At 45.9% G+C, this 21,079-nt stretch overlaps 1 protein-coding gene across 1 annotated transcript; it reads left to right on the top strand.

The window, feature by feature from the left end:
- Positions 1 to 19,401: 19,401 nt before the first annotated feature.
- Positions 19,402 to 20,621, top strand: Pp1-Y2 (Protein phosphatase 1, Y-linked 2). Its single transcript, XM_017163337.3, has one exon. The coding sequence runs from the start codon at positions 19,491 to 19,493 to the stop codon at positions 20,430 to 20,432; it is 942 nt and encodes a 313-aa protein (XP_017018826.1). The 5' UTR covers positions 19,402 to 19,490; the 3' UTR covers positions 20,433 to 20,621.
- The last annotated feature ends 458 nt before the right edge of the window (positions 20,622 to 21,079 follow it).

Raw genomic sequence — 21,079 nt, 5'->3', positions numbered from 1 at the left:
TTTTCCCCCCAATCGGAAACACTTAGCAGTTCCTCATAGTTACAAACATTTTAATTTCCTATATAAACATACATATTTAATTTTGACATACAACTAATTAACAAACTTTGTTTCTTCCTTTTAGCACATCACTTGGCCAAAACAAAACCAGAAAATACGGAAATTGCATAAACGACGATAAAGACAGTGGAGCAGCGAACAACGGAGAAGACAACGATTTTTTTGCACAGGTATAAATGTATATCAATGTATATAATTATTTAAATGTACCCTCGTTCATTTTAGCTACATCCTACCTACTTGGAGCTCCAAATTAGGGGAAGGGACTGAGACGGGACTTCCGAAATTGTTTATCTCCACAAATATACCCCTACACTACAAACCGGCCTTCTGCAGCGCAGCCGCATCAAAGATCTCTCTCTCCTCTTGATTTAAGCTTTAATTTACGTTAAATTTTCTGCAATTGTTTATGTTAACGGATGTCTATTAGTTCATATTGGTGGATACAATTGTTAATTGTTATTTAGGTGCCTTCGGTTTAATTTCTGCGTGCTTTTACTTTTTAACTTTAATGTATCTGTTGTCTTTGGTGCTTTTGACTATGGCGTTTTAGAATGCCAAATAAGTGTATCAGCATATTTTACATACACATTGCACCGACAAACAAATAAACAATATAAACTAGCACAGGGACTTTAGAATAAATAAATAGAATTTACATTTAATAAATAAATAAATAAATAGGGATGAATAAATTAAATAAATAAATAAATATGGCGGAAATAAAAAAATAAATAATTTAGCCTAATGTTCAATGAATAAATAAATTAATTCAATTATATTATACGGCCGTGGATTCCTTGGGGCTTCCGTCACCTTTGTCCCGGCTGAGACGGTGGCACCTCGGCCTTTGAGGTCTAGTATTCGGGACCCGTTCGACTTTGGGGTTGGGGCCGATTTTTTTTTTTTTCTATTTACTCCCGCCCAGAATTTTCGCCTCCAGAAGGCACAGGACCCTATGAACGTGTCTTGGTTTATTTTAATTCTAGTTCCGTTTGGAACGGACTCACTCTTCTTTCCTTCCTGGCTGTTTCCCCTCCTTTCTTTTTGTTTCCCGGTGACCGGCTCCTGGTCACCCTCGTGGCTTCCCGGCTCCGTTTATCCTCCTTTCTAATTATTGGTTTTTTCCCGCACTCCCATCCGAAATATATATATATTTTCTTTCACCTTCCCGTAACTGTTTTTCTGTTTTTCTGTTTTCAGGTTTTTTTTCGGTTTTTCCGGTTTTGCGGTTTTTTGCGGTTTGATTGGTTTTAGGTTTTATTTCGGCTCCGTTTTTCCTACTGGCCGCCATTAGCGGTCACCTTGCCCTATATAGGCTCGGTTCCCACAATTCCCTTACCTACCTTTTCGCCTCTCTCACCCGGGGTCGAGAACCGCTTCCAAGGCCAGTACTCTTTGGTGCCTTGGTGTGGGTGTAGCTAGCCTCTCTCGCGATCGGCACATACCTCCTACACTTCCCCTTCGGTGTGGATCGCATGAGGCGCTCGAGATGCGATCCACTTCCCCTCTTCCTGGACCTGCCAACCTATCCTCGGTGCGCATCCCAGACGATATTTGTTTCGCCTGCGGCTATCGATTACCGCCCGAATGCAACACCACGCGAAAATTTGCCAATCGCAGTGGACGCTAATATTCGCGAGCATTCCAACAAAGAAAGTAAACAAACCAAAAAAAAAACCGGCATCATCCTCCACCCGTTCAGCGGTGTTCCACCGGCGGCGGGGCCTTGCCCCATGATTTCCGGGCTGCCCCAACGTAGGCCACACCCACGGTACGTACCCTGCTCCCTACCTACACCTACCTATCAGCGTGTCGTCTTCCGTTTACAGCCGCAAGTCTTTTGCATGGTAGATGCCAATTGGCTTCCCCGCCAGGTTCTCCAGCTCGAACATATTGTTCCCTACGGGCTTGACGACTCGGCACCTGACGAATTTCCGGGCGAACTTGGCGTTGTAATTCTTCCCGAAATCGCTCAGGCTGAAATTCCATCGGAAGACTTCCTGGCCTGTTTTCACGTTGAACTCCCGTGCGCGCTTGTTGTATTGGCGGCTGCTCCGCTCGTACGCCTGATGCAGATGTTGCTTGATACGTTCGCGTATAATGTTGCGCTTGTCCTGGCAGCTTAAGGTGCCCACTTCGTGGTCCGTCATCGACTGCAGCTTCCTGGCCAACTTATAGCAGCTGCCGTGCAGGTACATGTGCTGCCCGAACACTGCGAAGAAAGGAGTCACTCCCGTCGCCTCGTGCACTGCATTCCGGATCGCGACCTCGATCTCCGGCAGAAATGCGTCCCAGTCCCGATGGTCTTCCTCGAGATACGTCCGAATCGCGGCCAGCACCGTCCGGTTGACCCTCTCTCCAGCGTTACTTTGCGGGAAATACACCGCCGTCCGCATATGTTGTACCCCATATGCCTCCATCATGTCCTGGAACGCCTTCGAGACGAACTGCTTCCTATTGTCGGAGTGTATCACTTCCGGCACACCAAACTTGAAAAATACCTCGTGCACCAGGAACTCGACGACGCTGGTGGCTGTGGCTTCCTTCATTGCTTTTAGGAAGGTGAACTTTGAGAAGTGATCCACGACCACAAATATCCAGGCCTTCCCTCGTTTCGACCGTGGATATTTGCCCAGGAAATCTATGTATAGTTTCTGGAATGGCCTTTCCGTCACCACTTCCTGCCCTATCTCGACCTGCGTGCGATAATTCGGGGCCTTCGCCTCCTTGCACTGAATGCATTGTCCCACGAAGTCTCGAACTTGCGTCGTCATCCCTGGCCAGTAATACTGCCGTTGGAGTTTCTGTAGGGTCTTTTTTACTCCTCCGTGTCCTGACGTCGGTTCCTCGTGAGCCGTCGCGATCATCCCGGCTGTCAATGATGCCGGAATCCATAGTTTCCATGGCCCACCCTCGACTTCATCTTCCAATCTCCAAAATCCGAGGCTTTTAAAGATGAGGTCGCCTTCCACGCGAACGTCCTGTAGGCGAGCCTGGTTTTCCTTTATCTCATCTCGAATCTCTTTATATTCGGCAGATTGGAACTCCGTCGTGGCAAATCCCAGGGTGTGTCCCAGGCTCCTCCACGCATCTGGACAGCGTATCGGCCACCACGTTGTCGGCTCCCTTCCGGTGCGAAGTTTCGAAGTCGAAGCTTTGCAGCCTGAGGGACCATCGTGCCAGGCGTCCGCTGAGGTCCTTCATGGTCATCAGCCACTTCAGACTCGCATGGTCGGTGATTACTGTGAACGGCATCAGTCCCACATATGGCCGGAATCTCTCTATGGCAAGTACTGCTGCCAAGCACTCCTTCTCTGTCTTCTTGTCCTCGTCATATTGGAACAGGACTGCTCCCACTCCAAGATGTGACGCATCGCACTGAACAAAGAACGGCCGTTAAAAATCAGCGTGGACCAGAACCGGGGCCGAGGTGAGTGCATTCTTCAGCGCCTGTATCGCGCTCTTGGCCTCTTCGCCCAGCACTAACCGCGTGGTTCTTCCTTTCTTTAGGGCGTCCGTGAGCGGTGTCGCCATGGCTGCGAAATCCTTGATGAACGGCCGATACCACCCCGCTGTGCCCAAAAAACTCCGCAGTTCCTTCACCGATTTTGGCTCGGGAATCTTTTGTATCGCGACGATTCTTTCCGGATCCATTCGGAGTGTCCCTCCGCCGATGATAAACCCCAGGTACTTCAGCGTCTTGAAGCAAAACTTTGACTTTTTCAACCCTATCGTCAAATTTGCCTTCCCCAGACATTCCGCCACCAAACTGAGGTACTTCATGTGCGTGTCGAAGTCCGGCGAGATGATCAGCAGATCGTCTAGGTAGACGAACACGTTTGACCTCAGCTGCGCGGGAATCACCTGATCCATGAGCCGGCAAAGCCGCTGCGCCGCGTTGCACAGCCCGAACGGCATCATCGCGAACTGGTACAGTGGCCTTCCCGCTACCGTAAATGCCGTGTACGGGCAGCTCTCTAGGTCCAGTTCCACCTGCCAGAAGGCCAGAAGGTTTCAGGTCGACACTCCGCGCGTCCAGACAGAACCGGTTCTTGTCCGGCCTTCGCACCACCGTCGTGCGGTTACTCCACGGACTTTCGCTGACCTCGATCACACCCAGTTTCAACATCTTATCGACCTCAGCCCATACGATCTCCTGCATCGCTGGCGACAGAGGGTAATGCCGGTCCTTGAAGGGTTCTGCGCCTTCCATGAGTTGGATTCGGTGCTTCTCCACCGATGTCCTCCCCAATCCTACGTCCTCAAACGCTAGGAACTCCCTCTTCACTGCTTCTAACCGTTCCTTTTCTTCCTGTTGCAGGTCCCATTCCTCGATCACCGATTCTTTGATAGCTTTCCCGTCGAGCCACGGAATTTTTGCGTCCCAGAGCTCCGAAACGCTTGCCTCAGGATTTTGTGCAGGCATCTCTCCGAGAATGGCCGGTGCCAATGCAAATCGCCTCCAAAAGTCGATCCCGAGGTACATGGCCTGCTCCAAATACGGGCACACGTAGAAGGTGAGCACCTTCTCCACTCCCTTAAACTGTACCGGCACATGTACTCGTCCGATAATCGACCTATCTTCTCCCGCAGCGGTCTTCACTATGGACACGTACTTCTCCATTCTCACGCCAATCTCCTCCAGCAACTCACGGCTGCCTCTCCCGAGGACGTTGACGGACGCGCCTGTGTCCAGCAAACCGGTCACTCGCTTGCCCTGGATGAGGACCTCGGCAAAGACTCGGGGATCGCTTCCCATTCCTCGGCGCACGGCTTCCACCACGGCTCGTCGAGTCTGGTGCCTCTGCCGGAATCGTTTCCTCGCCTTCAGGAGCCTCCGGCTGACGGTTCGCATCCCATCTAGCTGGTGATTGTTAAATATGCGGTTGCGGGCCTCGAAGTACCGCTGCATCCGCTCCTGCGCTGGTAAATACCTTAAATAATTGGTTATTATATTATTTTTCCTAACGGCTACATCTTTATTCGTAGGTAAACTTATGGTTGGGGTCCGCGAATCATTTAATTGCGGTTGGGCCTGAATCTCGAGCGCGGGTCTCCCACCTTACCTACGCTCGTCCTCGCGTTTCCCGCGCACACCGGGCAGCTTGGAGTGACCACCTCCGGTTTCCCGCAACGGTAGCAAAAAATCTTCCGCTCTGCCGACGGGCAATCGCTGAAACCGTGGTCGGTCTGGCCGCAGTTCCAGCAGGTCAATCGGTCCTGGAGCGCTCGCCGCCGCTCGAACTCGCCGCCTATGCCACGGAATCTGTCCATCAGGCTCTTCTTAAGGTCGTCCCAGGTCTCCGGCGGATTCTCCTTTACGTGCTGCCAATACCATTCGGCGGCCTGGCCTCGCACTTCTCAATTCGCACCCCTCTCACCGCCTCCACTCTTCTTTCAGGACCCCGAAGGCCCTCGGCGCTGTTTCTTCGGTCGTTATCCCCCGTCTGATGTCGGTATCGCTGCCCGCCGGTTGTCTGCTGCTGCTTCTGTTCGCCTTGAAACCATCCGGCGCCGACGTCCCAATGCGCTTGGCCGCTGTGTACCCTCGGTGGTTTAGGCGGTGAATTGCTCGCAACTTCCTCCTCTCGCTTGGATCGTGGATACGCTCCCGTGGCGCTTCCCACCTCCTGGCGTCTAGGTGCTCCGTACCCGCCATCGGTTTCGACGTCAACACGTCCCGCCTGCTGCTGCAGCGTCTGGACTGCGACCGCCGTCTCCTTTAACGGCTGGATCACCTGGTTGATCATTGCCATCATCTCCAGGAACCCGCTTCGAATCTCCTCCTGGAGCGTCCGGCTGATGCTATCCGACGCCGCCGCCCGGTGCGTCTCATATGCCTGGGCCACCGCTGCATTCACCGAGGATGCGATCTCGCTCGGAATTCCGCGGCGTGGGGGAGACAGCTCCCAGCTGTCCCCTGCTGCACCGCCTGTTGCACCGCCTACTGCCTTCCTCCTCTCGGCCCTGCTGACCAGCTCTAGACCGCAAGTTGTATGGTTGGACCATTCACCTATTCTGTACCTACTTCTTATTGCCTAACACTTAACACGTTTTTTTTTCTAGACGTAACACAACAAAAAACAAACTCTATCTGAACAACAAAGGGGGGAACAAAATTTGACGCCATGCCGGAGCCACCTGCCTCCTGCTTTTTCGCGTCTCTTGCCTACTCCGAGATCGATTGCTACTTCCATCGAGCTCCGTCGGATCCACTATCTTCTGCTCGGAAGATAGGGCATCGAGGGCGCTCACTTCTCCGTTGGCTTCCAGTCCAATTGTGCCGCGGATGTGTTTGCGAGTCCTTTGGCCGTTCCGGATGCATCGCATGGTGAACCCTGTGTCCCCATGGGCCACCCGGAGAACAGTCATTTCCTCGCACACATCCGCGTCGCAACCGGCAGGAGCCTATTGCATCTTCATCCATTGTTTGGAGATCCTCCCGCGTCCACCAGGCAACGAAAGGGAGCCTCCTAGCTGACGTTTTTCGCCGCTAGTGCCATCCCTCTCCTCTGGAAGGATCCCCATTTTTAGGTGAGTTTCTCGACAAAACAAAACTTATTATTTGGACAATTACTTTGTGTTTTTTTCTCTTCCAGCCGCCCAGGTTTTCTTGCGGCGAGCTATTATGCACGGCATTCAGAACCGCCGACATTAGCCATCGCATCGCTTTTCAACCTGGACAGCCGGACCACCTGGATTTCAGCTCTCGGCTGAAGATATTTTTATACCCTTGCAGGGTATTATAATTTCAGTCAGAAGTTTGCAACGCAGTGAAGGAGACGTTTCCGACCCTATAAAGTATATATATTCTTGATCAGCATCAACAGCCGAGTCGATCTAGCCATGTCCGTCTGTCCGTCTGTCCGTCTGTCCGTCCGTCTGTCCGTCTGTCCGTCTGTCCGTTTCTACGCAAACTAGTCCCTCAGTTTTAAAGCTATCTGAATGAAACTTTGCTTATAGTCTTCTATATGCTCTCACTGCTATATATGTCGGAACGGGCCGGATCGGACGACTATATCATATAGCTGCCATACAAATGTTCGATATATTTTTAGAAAAAAAATTATAACTTTGTTGTTTTTCAACATTTTGGCACCATTTTTCAGATATGACCATTTTATATTATTTCTGAATTTTGGTAAAAATTTTATGAAAATCGGACGACTATATCATATAGCTGCCATAGGAACGATCGGGAAATTAATAGAAAAAAATTATATATTCGTTGTTTTTCAACGTATTTTCATCTACTCCGGGATATAAGCTTTTTTTATTATTCTAGAATTTTGGTATAAATTTCAAAAAAAATCGGACAACTATATCATATAGCTGCCATATAAACCGATCGGTAGATGTATACAAAATGTAAAGCTGGGAATGCAAAATTGTAACTGTCAAACTGCAAACATAATAAGTATAGGTAAAATGTAATGAAATAATATCTGCAAGGGTATACAAACTTCGGCGTGCCGAAGTTAGCTTCCTTTCTTGTTTTGTCTATCATCAACAGCATTGTGGGTGCGATTGTCCTTTTCGGAAGGACGCTGGCCACCTCGCTACCTATTTGATGATTGGGCGCCATTATGTTACGACCTGTGTTTTCCTGATGGGGCAAGGCCGGCTAGCCAGTCTTCTCTCAGGTGGGATTTCTCCCCATTCGCCCGCAGGTCGCACCATAAACTCAAGCTGATCTGGAATCCGCAAAATAAATAACAAAAAAACAAAGACCGACAAGAAAGGTAAACAAACTACATAACTATACAATAATTACTGCCGGACTACTTCACCTCTCTCTTCTTCTCTCTCGGACCGTAGGCTTGGGCTTGGTTGGAATCGCCCTGGACGCCCCTCCCTTCCAGAGATCCGGAATCTCATCTTCTGCGGATCTCCCCTTGGCAGGCGGACTTCGCCTGCCTACTCCAGGCTCCTGACAGATCATCCTTTTCCCCCCAATCGGAAACACTTAGCAGTTCCTCATAGTTACAAACATTTTAATTTCCTATATAAACATACATATTTAATTTTGACATACAACTAATTAACAAACTTTGTTTCTTCCTTTTTCATGCTGAACAAGGGGCAATATCGCCAGGGGAGCATCACTGGGGACAAATGTACCTGTCGCCATACTAGTTTTACTTTTTTTTTTGGCACTCTGAAAATAAACCTCCAAGAAGACGGATCGTTTGTCCTCCTGCGAATCATCATATCGAACTCTGCTTTCTTTTATTGGGAATCTTTTGGAATCGTATTGCCACGGCCCCCGACAGCTTCATTTTTGGTCCTTCGCCCGAGATATTCCAGCGCTTTTTTGCCGAAATTCCCACCATATATATATGTATAACATACTTGCATATATATGTAGATATATTGCTGCATCCAATTTATTTAAAACTCTACCAACTTGTGCAGTAGTATATATATATATATATGCATATGTTTACATAGCTGTATGCCCCTCTCCTATACATATTTTATCAGCCAATATCCAAGAAGGCTTACATCCAGGTTTTTTCACACATAAAAAGCCATACATCCACACCGAGTTATTTGCATACGCATTTGTGTACATTGCCGAGCTATGAACATACATATGCTAAATATCAACGTACCGGTTCTCCGATTGCCCTATCTAGTTATTTATCAGCTCGATCCACTTTTACTGTGTGTAACGCGCAGTGCTACAATAATTATTTGACTCGTTGCAGGTCCCAGTTTTCTGAGGACCCAAAACAGTTTTATAATTTTGTTAAATCCAAGCGTAAATCCATTACTCGTCCGTCCTCGCTCTCTTTTGGTAATTCAACAGCAGAAAATGATCAGGCTATAGCCGATCTTTTTGCTCAGTTTTTTGAAACCACTTACTCCAACTCAATAGACCCAAATCAGGCTTATCCTTACATTATCCCGAAATCGAACCAAATCTTCAGTCCTACCATTAACGAAAGCTCTCTTCTTAGGGATCTTCATCGTGTTAAGCCAGTTTTTTTTACCAGGTCCCGACGGAATACCAGGCTGTGTGCTTAGGAATTGTGCCGAAGCCCTGTGCAATCCACTTCTCAAATTGTTTACCTTATCCTTAGAAACCTCCCACTTTCCCCTTATTTGGAAGGAATCATTCGTTATTCCTCTCCACAAAAAAGGTAGCAAATTGGATGCCAACAATTACAGAGGTATCTCTAAGTTGTCGGCCATCCCTAAACTGTTCGAAAATGTTATTACTCCTCATCTGCAGCACCTGTGTAGGTCAATTATTTCTCCATGTCAACATGGTTTTATTAGGCGAAGATCAATTACAACGAATCTGTTGGAGCTTACTTCCTTTATTATAAAGGGATACCGAAATAACTTTCAGACAGATGTAATCTATACTGATTTCAGTAAAGCATTTGACTCTGTTAACCATTCCCTTCTTGTTCGGAAACTCGATTTAATGGGATTCCCGACTGATCTTCTTAATTGGATCTCAGGTTATCTAAATGGCAGGACGCAGAAGGTCCTTTTCGAAAATAAACTATCTAATGTTCTTAGGGTTACATCTGGCGTCCCGCAAGGGAGTCATTTGGGTCCCCTACTGTTAACATTATTTATCAACGATCTGCCCGAAGTTTTGACCAACTCCAGAGTACTTATGTATGCTGATGACGTCAAGCTTTGTGTGCAATATAATGATGCTACTTGCCAATCAGACTTACAGACAGATCTTAACAATTTTCAAACATGGTGCTGCGTGAACCTATTAAACTTAAACGGCTCTAAGTGCAAGCTAATGACATTCTCCCGTGTCACTCCTAAGCCTGCAACTTATACGCTAAACGGCTGCTCTTTGGAAAAAATTAATATAGTTGATGATTTAGGTGTCCGGCTGGATCCTAAACTCGACTTTATCGATCATATTTCGTGCATGGTGAATAAAGCCAGGGGTGTGCTTGGTTTCATTAAACGGTGGTCTAAGGAATTCAATGACCCCTATGTTACAAAAACGTTATATACTTCACTTGTTCGTCCTATCTTAGAATATGGATCCTGCGTTTGGAGCCCTCAGTATGGCGTCCATAGTAAACGCATAGAATCGGTTCAAAAGAACTTCTTACTTTTCGCTTTACGCGGTTTAAACTGGGATGCAAACCAGAGGTTACCGTCTTATTCTAGTAGACTCCTACTAATTAACTTACCCCCCTTATCTGATCGTAGAACCATGCTAGGTATTACATTCATATACAACTTAATCCGTGGTGACGTGGAAAGTACTGACTTGCTCGGTCAGCTAAATTTTCACGTACCAATAAGGATCACTAGATCCTTTTTACCATTAGTTTTGCCCCACTGTAGAACATCCTTTGAACTGCATGAACCCTTTAGAGTCCTCTGTGCAAATTATAACGATTTGTACACAATAATATCTAACGTTGACAGCCTCCCAAAACTAAAAACTTCAATCTTAACCTACTTACGCATGCAAGCAACCAATCCGGCAGTACGCCAGTAGTAGTCTCCCCGCATCCTTTTTTTTTTTTAAGTCCTTCGCGTTTTACTAATTACTAACAGAACAAGCACGTGCTTGGTGTCGCAAGTTCCACTTGATATGTACTGTACATGGTGCATCAACGTCTTGCAAAAAAAAAAAAAAAAAAAAACAAAAAAAAAAAAAAAAATATGTACATATTACATACATATCTTCATTACCTTTGGGTCACAAATCGGCGGCATTTAAAACAGAGAAAAACACATCCCATCCACAATAAATATATGTATTTACATTTTTTTTATCCACTGCACAATAACAAAACAAGGAAAAAAAAAGGGATAAATAAAGTTATCTCCCTCCTCTAGCTGGCCGATCATACGTGCGTACGTGCATACACATATGCACATATCCATACAAATTGCTGGACCGGCAATTGCATACACATTTATGTACATTGCCGATCTATGAACATACATATGTTCATTACCTTTGGGTCACAAATCGGCGGCATTTAAAGGAGAAAAACACATCCTATCCACAATAAATATATGTACATATGTATTTTCCATCCACTGCACATTAACAAATCAAAACAAAAAAGATAAATAAAGCTAACTCGCTCCTCTAGCTGGCCGATCATACATGCATATACATACATATATGCACATATCCATACAAATTGCCGGACCGGCAATTGCGACTCGGCAGCTAACAACGGCGGTGCATTCGAACGTAAGCCGAGTGAAACAAACAAAATTAAAGGAAAATCTGCGTTTAATAGTTTTTTTTTTGTTTGTTTACTTTCCGTAAATTCATATGTACTGCCCGTCAACGTGGCAACACCATTACCATACGCGGCTCAGTCTGGTAACGAGCCGTTCACACTTGGGTGCATTTTTTTGTATTATTGGTTTGAGTTTCAATTCAACTAATTTACAACTTAATTTTTTCGAATCGTGTACACCGTTCCGATTATTTTTGGTACGCATTATCCAGCGTCCAAGCATATCTTCAAAGGCGATAAGCATACATTTTCGATTAATCCTTTTGGTCTTCACTTTCCAACCCCACAGTATTTTTCGACAAACATTTATTTGTCTCCGAATAAATCATTCTACATATTTATATTCTACATATTCTCTGTTCATACCCAAATCGATAACAACCTCTTTCGACTATTGATTTATTTTGATTATTCAAAGGCGTTATCCAGCGTCCCCGTATCAATTGGAAATCGCCCCCATATCTTTCGAACCGAGTACATCCGTTCCAACGCGTTATCCAGCGTCCCCGTATCAATTGGAAATCGATAGCATTTTTGGATTAATTTGTTCTACGCGTTATCCAGCGCCCCAATATCTTTTAAACCGAGTACATCCGTGCCAACGCGTTATCCAGCGCCCCCATATCTTTTGAACCGATTTCATCCGTGCCAACGCGTCATCCAGCGTCCCCGTATTAATTGAGTATCGATAGCATTTTTTTCGATTAATTTGTTCTACGCGTTATCCAGCGCCCCCATATCTTTCGAACCGAGTACATCCGTGCCAACGCGTTATCCAACGTCCCCGTATCAATTGGAAATCGATAGCATTTTTTCGATTAATTTGTTCTACGCGTTATCCAGCGCCCCCATATCTTTTAAACCGAGTACATCCGTGCCAACGCGTTATCCAGCGCCCCCATATCTTTTGAACCGATTTCATCCGTGCCAACGCGTCATCCAGCGTCCCCGTATTAATTGAGTATCGATAGCATTTTTTTCGATTAATTTGTTCTACGCGTTATCCAGCGCCCCCATATCTTTCGAACCGAGTACATCCGTGCCAACGCGTTATCCAGCGTCCCCGTATCAATTGGAAATCGATAGCATTTTTTCGATTAATTTGTTCTACGCGTTATCCAGCGCCCCCATATCTTTTAAACCGAGTACATCCGTGCCAACGCGTTATCCAGCGCCCCCATATCTTTTGAACCGATTTCATCCGTGCCAACGCGTCATCCAGCGTCCCCGTATTAATTGAGTATCGATAGCATTTTTTTCGATTAATTTGTTCTACGCGTTATCCAGCGCCCCCATATCTTTCGAACCGAGTACATCCGTGCCAACGCGTTATCCAGCGTCCCCGTATCAATTGGAAATCGATAGCATTTTTTCGATTAATTTGTTCTACGCGTTATCCAGCGCCCCCATATCTTTTAAACCGAGTACATCCGTGCCAACGCGTTATCCAGCGCCCACATATCTTTTGAACCGAGTTCATCCGTGCCAACGCGTCATCCAGCGTCCCCGTACTAATTGAAATCGATAACATTTTTTCGACTAACTCTGTTTTTTTTGCGCTTATCCAGCGGCCCCTTTCCGAACCACGTCAAAGTCGATAGACTACCTCACACACTTACGTTTTCCGGCTCCTACGAGAGCTTCATATGCCAATTGGTGACGGTGAGGAACCAAAATCCCTTTTGACCGTTTCTAAGGCAAAAGAGTCTCACAGGGTCAGGGCAAAGAGTAAATCTTCTGTGCCTTCCAAAAGCGAAAATTCCTCTCGAAGCAAATGCCCATTGACAACCGCAACTCCACTAAGATCTACGAGCACGTCGCCTGAAGTTCCACGGTCTGCACCATCCACAAAAGCCGCAAAGTCAGTCGTATCTCCCTACTTCACTAGATCAAGTGGCAGAATGGCTAAAGCTGAGGGAGACAAGGCCTTGAGGAAATTCACGACCATAACCGATAGGGTGAGTCAGTTTGAAGCCAGAATCAATACCAATGCGGACACAAATCCGTCCATCCACACGAGTAGGGTTCGACTCGAGCAGATCAGGGCCCTCTGGGACAAGGTGGAAAAGGAATATGAGACGTGCTCCGAAGTTGTGGCCAGTCAAACCTGCAAAGACAAAATAACAGCCATGCAATCCAAGTATGACGACTGTTATACCGTTTACGAGCGGTGCGCAGAAAGCCTCAATGAGATCATTGCAGATTCACACGCACAACAGTCTGTTCAGTCCTCCAATCTGACGCCGTCTCAGGGCGGATGTCGCTTACCTCCAGTCGAGTGCGAAGTTTTCAATGGTGACTATGTTCAATGGCCCACATTTCGGTACCTTTTCTCCGCCATCTATAAACGCAATCCTCGGCTTTCAGAAGTCGAAAAACTGTTCCATCTCAATGCAAAGACGAGCGGCGAGGCCAAATCCATTGTGGCCTTATCTCCGTTGACCAATGATGGTTTTGAGTCAGCGTGGAGAAACTTGCAGAATCGGTTCGAGAACAAGAGGCTGCTGGTCAATAGCCAATTAAAGATCTTGTTTAATTTGCCTTCTGTTGCCCAGGAATGCGGAAAATCCTTGAAGCATTTAGAGAGCACAATCCAAGGTTGTTTAACGGCCCTGCAATTAGCAAGGGTCGAGACCACGAATTGGGATTGCCTGCTTGTTTTCATGTGCTCTTCCAAGTTGCCAAAACTAACTTTGTCTCTTTGGGAGCAGTCCTGGCCTTCTTAAAGGATCGTCATCGAACGCTTGAGGCGATTGAAGAGTTCAAGCCGAACGCGAGCGTTCAATCCAGGGCACTGAGGGCTGACAAAAGCTCGCGGTCAATCCAGACCTTTGAGAACAGAGTTACGGTAAACCCGCAATCCTGTAAACTCTGCGCACAGGAGAACCATCCAATCCGAGTATGTCCTCTATTCTTACGCATGTCAGTCGCAGATCGAGAGAAACAGGTAAAACAGCAGAAGTTGTGCTTAAACTGTTTCGCAAGAACGCATCTGCTCCGGGACTGCAACAGCACGCATAATTGCTACACCTGCAATGGACGTCACAATACTCTCCTGCATCGAAACAGCCCTCCGCCAGTCCAGTCAGTGGTCATACCTGACCAACAGTCCCATTCACCCACAACAATCCAGCAACATGTGCAGTCCACTCCATCGACGGGTCAAGCGAATGTGCAAACGTTTCTTGCCGTTAACACGCAAGGGGTCCTCCTGAGTACGGCATTAATAGAAGTTTGCCATTTGGGCATCAAATACTCAGCACGGGCACTCATTGACTCAGGTTCCGAGGCAACCTTTATCTCAGAACGGTTGTTCAACCTGATTAAGTTGCCGTATGAGTCCATCCAGGCTTAAGTTTCGGGGGTCAACCTTTCCATTGCAGCTCAGCCCCGTAAGCGTTGTCAATTCAACATAGGTTCTCCCGTCACGCCCCATATCCAAATTGAAACCTGTGCGTATGTGCTACCACAGTTAGCCGGTAATCTCCCATCCTACACTATACCAGAGGATTCATTAAAGGATCTTCCACCTCTGCAACTAGCAGATCCAGATTTCTACCGGAGCTCGCCGATTGACGTGCTTATTGGTGCCTATATCCTGCCATCAATCATTCTCAGAGGCTCCCATTCCAATATTTGTGGAACACTCCTTGGTCAAGAGACTATATTCGGGTGGACTCTTTGCGGTCCTATTGAAACGAGTCCCATAAGCAGAATCTGTTCCTTTTCAGCCCGATTAGCAGTGACCGAGTCCAAACCAGACAGCATCCTCACAACATTTGGGGAGGTGGAGGATGTTCCAATGAAGTTGGTAAAGGAATCCGCCTCGGTGTGCGAGGATAACTTTATCCAATCCACCAAAAGAAACAAGGATGGGAGGTATGTTGTTTCGCTGCCCTTTAAAGAGCCGGACACCATTAAGCTGAGACACTCCAGACCCATCGCACTGGCTCAGTTCCTTCGAAACGAAATGCGATTGAGTAAAAATCTTCCATTGAAGGAGCAGTGCGACTCAGTCATTCAAAAGTATTTAGATTTAGGTCATATGCACCAAGTCTCTCCAAAGGACTCCAGCAGTTTTCATCACGCGGTCTTCAAACCAGATAGCACCACGACGAAGGTTCGCGTCGTGTTCAACGCTTTCAATCCCTCATCAAACGGGAACAGCCTCAATGATATCCTTCATGCGGGGCCTGTACTACACTCCGATCTGACTATTCAGATTCTAAAATGGGTTTTTTTAAACTATGTGTTTAGGGCGGACATCACCAAGATGTACCGGCAAATTCGGGCAGTCACCTTCGGCGTAAACTGTGCGCCCTTCCTGGCCATCAGAGTGTTACAGCAGTTGGCTCAGGACATCCGAGGCCAATATCCTTTGGCCAGCGACATCATCTCGAACTCTACGTACATCGACGATGTGCTCGCAGGGGCTCACACTCAGCAGTCGGCGATAACTGCCTGCACCGAACGAGAGGTCTTATCTCAGATAGCCAAGCTTTTCGACCCGGGCTGGGATAAACCACTCCCCACCGACCTCGTAACCCAGTGGCAAGAGTTCGTAAAAGGGTATCCAATTCTGAGGGAAATTCATAGTCCGAGATGGGTGCGTTTCCATCCTGCAGCCAAATTGCAGTACCTTGCGGTTTGCGATTCGTCACAGGACGCGTATGGGGCTGCCATTTTCGTCCGAGTCGAAACGACTGACGGCTGTTGTACCCATCGGCTGACATCCAAAGCCAGAGTTGCTCTAGTCAGGTCCATATCCATACCCCGCCTGGAGCGTTTTTTTTTCTACCTTCGACAGCCACAACATGGAGCGTCATCCGACGACCAGCGGCGAAAATGATTCGCCTCCCAGTGGACGGCCCCATTGACCATAGTGACTCCTCAATAGATTAGTCCTTCCAATTGACATTTACTAGTCCTAAGTTGTGTCATCCAACGTCGTCGTTCCGTCCTCGTGTCTTGTTCATCCTCATCCATAACACTTCATTTTCATATTTATCCATCTCTCTGTTTTAACGTAGATCCGTGTATACAATGGCTCCAACGACCCATCGAAATCCTCGTCGCTCATCCGGGAGCAATGTATACAGATGTCGAGTCTGCAGGGGAGTCCACGCTCTGAGGGTTTGCCAACGGTTTCTCCAACTGCCGGCTGTGAAGCGGCACCGCGCGGTACTAATTAACAAGTACTGCGCGAACTGTGTGGCAAGGAGGCTCATCACACGCTGCTGCACATCCACACTGGGCAGCCTCGCTCTTCGCGACCCCGACAAAGGCGCAAACCCACCCTCGGATTCTCGGCCTCAGCGTCAGCCACAGCAGCGCCAGCAGGCGTCTTTATCCGGACCACCCATCTTTAGTGTCGGTTGTGCTTGGGGCGGATGTCTACGCTGACCTGAAGCTGCCGGGTATCCTCCCGGGTCAGGACGGTTTGCCGATGGCACAAAACACGACGCTGGGATGGATCCTCTCCGGACGATGCTCCCTCTCGTAGACCGCAAGTATTCCTCTTGCGCGGGGGGAGAATGTTCATGCTAAACAAGGGGCAATATCGCCAGGGGAGCATCACTGGGGACAAATGTACCTGTCGCCATACTAGTTGTACTTTTTTTTTTTTGGCCCTCTGAAAATAAACCTCCAAGAAGACGGATCGTTTGTCCTCCTACGAATCATCATATCGAACTCTGCTTTCTTTTATTGGGAATCTTTTGGAATCGTATTGCCACGGCCCCCGACAGCTTCATTCCTTTTAGCACATCACATGGGCCAAAACAAAACCAGAAAATACGGAAATTGCATAAACGACGATAAAGACAGTGGAGCAGCGAACAACGGAGAAGACAACGACTTTTTTGCACAGGTATAAATGTATATCAATGTATATAATTATTTAAATGTACCCTCGTTCATTTCAGCTACATCCTACCTACTTGGAGCTCCAAATTAGAGGAAGGGACTGAGACGGGACTTCCGAAATTGTTTATCTCCACAAATATACCACTACACTACAAACCGGCCTTCTGCAGCGCAGCCGCATCAAAGATCTCTCTCTCCTCTTGATTTAAGCTTTAATTTACGTTAAATTTTCTGCAATTGTTTATGTTCACGGATGTCTATAAGTTCATCTTGGTGGATATAATTGTTAATTGTTATTTAGGTGCCTTCGGTTTAATTTCTGCGTGCTTTTACTTTTTAACTTTAATGTATCTGTTGTATTTGGTGCTTTTGACTATGGCATTTTAGAATGCCAAATAAGTGTATCAGCATATTTTACATACACATTGCACCGACAAACAAATAAACAATATAAACTAACACAGGGACTTTAGAATAAATAAATAGAATTTACATTTAATAAATAAATAAATAAATAGGGATGAATAAATTAAATAAATAAATAAATATGGCGGAAATAAATAAATAAATAATTTAGCCTAATGTTCAATGAATAAATAAATTAATTAAATTATATTATACGGCCGTGGATTCCTTGGGGCTTCCGTCACCTTTGTCCCGGCTGAGACGGTGGCACCTCGGCCTTTGAGGTCCAGTATTCGGGACCCGTTCGACTTTGGGGTTGGGACCGATTTTTTATTTTTTTTTACTATTTACTCCCGCCCAGAATTTTCGCCTCCAGAAGGCACAGGACCCTGTGAACGTGTCTTGGTTTATTTCAATTCTAGTTCCGTTTGGAACGGACTCACTTTTGTTTCCTTCCTGGCTGTTTCCCTTCTTTTTTTTTGTTTCCCGGTGACCGGCCCCTGGTCACCCTCGTGGCTTCCCGGCTCCGTTTATCCTCCTTTCTAAACATTGGTTTTTTCTCGCACTCCCATCCGAAATATATATATATATTTTCTTTCACCTTCCCGTAACTGTTTTTCTGTTTTCCGGGGTTTTTTTTCGGTTTTTCCGGTTTTGCTGTTTTTTGTGGTTTGAAAGGTTTTAGGTTTTATTTCGGCTCCGTTTTTCCTACTGGCCGCCATTAGCGGTCACCTTGCCCTATATAGGCTCGTTTCCCACAATTCCCTTACCTACTTTTTCGCCTCTCTCACCCGGGGTCGAGAACCGCTTCCAAGGCCAGTACTCTTTGGTGCCTTGGTGTGGGTGTAGCTAGCCTCTCTCGCGATCGGCACATACCTCCTACACTTCCCCTTCGGTGTGGATCGCATGAGGCGCTCGAGATGCGATCCACTTCCCCTCTTCCTGGACCTGCCAACCTATCCTCGGTGCGCATCCCAGACGATATTTGTTTCGCCTGAGGCTATCGATTACCGCCCGAATGCAACATGTTTTTATTAAAAACAACACATTACACTGCTGCCACTGATTTGAATTGTAAACAAATATGAAATGAATGCTGAAACATTAAGAAATATATTATAACATATAACACTCTTATTTGTATCATTAACCCAATAGCGAATATGCCCATATTGTTAGGGTACCTAGCGCGAAAAGTAGCAAAATACCAAATATTCTTGCTAGGCCGAAATGAAATGATCGCACACATGCACCCGTGTACGGGAATGCATGAACACCGACATACATGTAAAGGCCTGACGCTAACAGCTGACAGCTAACATGGGACCGGCCGCTAACAGCTAAAATCTAACAGGGGTCTGTCGCTAACAGCAAACAGTTAACATGGGACCGCTCGCTAAGAAATTTTTGTGTCCATTTTCGTTGTATGAAATGACCAGTCTATATGTTGTATGGTTAGTGGTATTGGTAAAATGTTATGAAACTCTGTTTTGTGTGTGTTTTCAGCATTTTATTTATGCTATGTATAAATATGAAGTTTTTTTTTTATATTTTCTTTTTTTTTTAATTATTTAAGCAGAATGGCTCGATTCCTAATGATCCAACTGCAATCTGCAAGGGTGCCGAAGCTAGCTTCCTTTCTTGTTTTCTATTAAATTGACCGGAATGTATCGATTTTTAATGATCTAATTGCAAATTGCAAGGGTATACAAACATCGGCCTGCCTAACTTAGCTTTCTTTCTGGTTTTTATTTTAGTTCACCTTTGTGTAATTAACCTATATATATTTATCGGTGTGGCATGCCAAGCGGGAATAATCAAAAACATTATATATAAGGCTTTGTTTATTATTATTATTATTTGTTAGCAAAATTTCGGTTGGTATTGCCTGGGACAGAAAACATGTCGCAGCAAATGACAACAGTAACAGATCTAAATAATATTGATCAGCTCATCTTACGAATTATCGACACTCGGCGTCTGAAGCAGCTTAATTTGACCGAATCGGACATAAAGCTTTTGTGTAACAAGTCGCGTGAAGTTTTTATGTCACAGCCAATGCTTCTTGAACTGTCGGCGCCAGTAAAGATCTGTGGGGATATTCACGGGCAGTTCACGGATCTTTTGCGTCTTTTCGACTACGGCGGATATCCACCGGCCTCAAATTACCTTTTTCTTGGAGACTACGTAGACCGCGGAAAGCAGTCCATCGAAACCATCTGCCTGTTGCTGGCCTATAAAATTAAGTACCCGGAAAATTTCTTCCTTCTTCGCGGAAACCATGAATCTGCCGGAATTAACCGCATATATGGGTTTTATGATGAATGCAAGCGCAGATACACCATAAAATTATGGCGCACATTTGTCGACTGCTACAGCTGCATGCCTGTATCCGCCATTGTTGATGAGAAAATTTTCTGTTGTCATGGCGGACTAAGCCCGGACTTACTAAATATGAATCAAATTGGTCAGTTGGCCCGTCCATGTGACGTCCCTGATAAGGGACTACTTTGCGACCTCTTGTGGTCAGACCCTGACCCCAAAATAATGGGTTGGAGCGACAACGACCGTGGCGTTAGTGTTACTTTTGGTGCTGACATTGTAGGCAAGTTTGTTCACCGCCATAAGTTTGATTTAATCTGTCGTGCCCACCAGGTCGTGGAGGACGGGTATGAGTTTTTCGCCAAGCGGCAGCTTATTACAATATTTTCGGCTCCCAACTACTGCGGGGAGTTTGACAATGCTGGCGCAATGATGTCCGTAGATGAGACCTTGATGTGCTCTTTCTATGTTCTTAAGCCATCCAAAAAACCTGGCCTACGTAAGGTTCATTCAAAGAGCTAAGTCTGGATACATGCTTCAATCTGCATTTTCAGCAAAAGTGTTATATTTCCAATCATTTTAGAGTGATTTACCTGAAGTGCAAAATTTACCGTTTTTTCTTATTACATTAATGTTTTAATCTATATATTAGAAGCCAATCCCACAAAAAATGTAATATTACATACCTACAACTATTTTTAAAAATACAATATAAATCGTTTAAATGATAAATACTGCGGTGTCATTGAATTTAAGGGAATCAATACTTCTTTCTCCTCTAATGATATTTTAACAGCCAAATCGGTCTAGCAGTTCTAAAAATGACCCTAAGTAGACGTATAAACTTTAGCCGCAAAACTCTAAATGATGCAAGTCAAAGATATATAAGAGCAATTCAAACTGATGAGCAACGCTAAGCGCGAAATAAAGATGAACGGGATCGAAATCAACAACATAGAAATGTTGTGATTAATCCGCACAGAGATGCATACAGTTATAATGTGGCAATTGATTACAGTTCAGAGCAAATTTTTGCTGTTGGGCATATGAATGTTATGTGTCCACATTGGATGGCATTAAAACTAAAAAATGAAACCTCTGGATTGTCTTGCGCTAGCGGCCAAGTCAAATTGACGCCAATGGTACCCGTCGTCTGAACTAAGAAGGGG

Source organism: Drosophila kikkawai, chromosome X, assembly GCF_030179895.1.
Source record: "Drosophila kikkawai strain 14028-0561.14 chromosome X, DkikHiC1v2, whole genome shotgun sequence".
Taxonomy (NCBI): domain Eukaryota; kingdom Metazoa; phylum Arthropoda; class Insecta; order Diptera; family Drosophilidae; genus Drosophila; species Drosophila kikkawai.
This window is presented reverse-complemented; position numbering and strand designations above follow the sequence as displayed.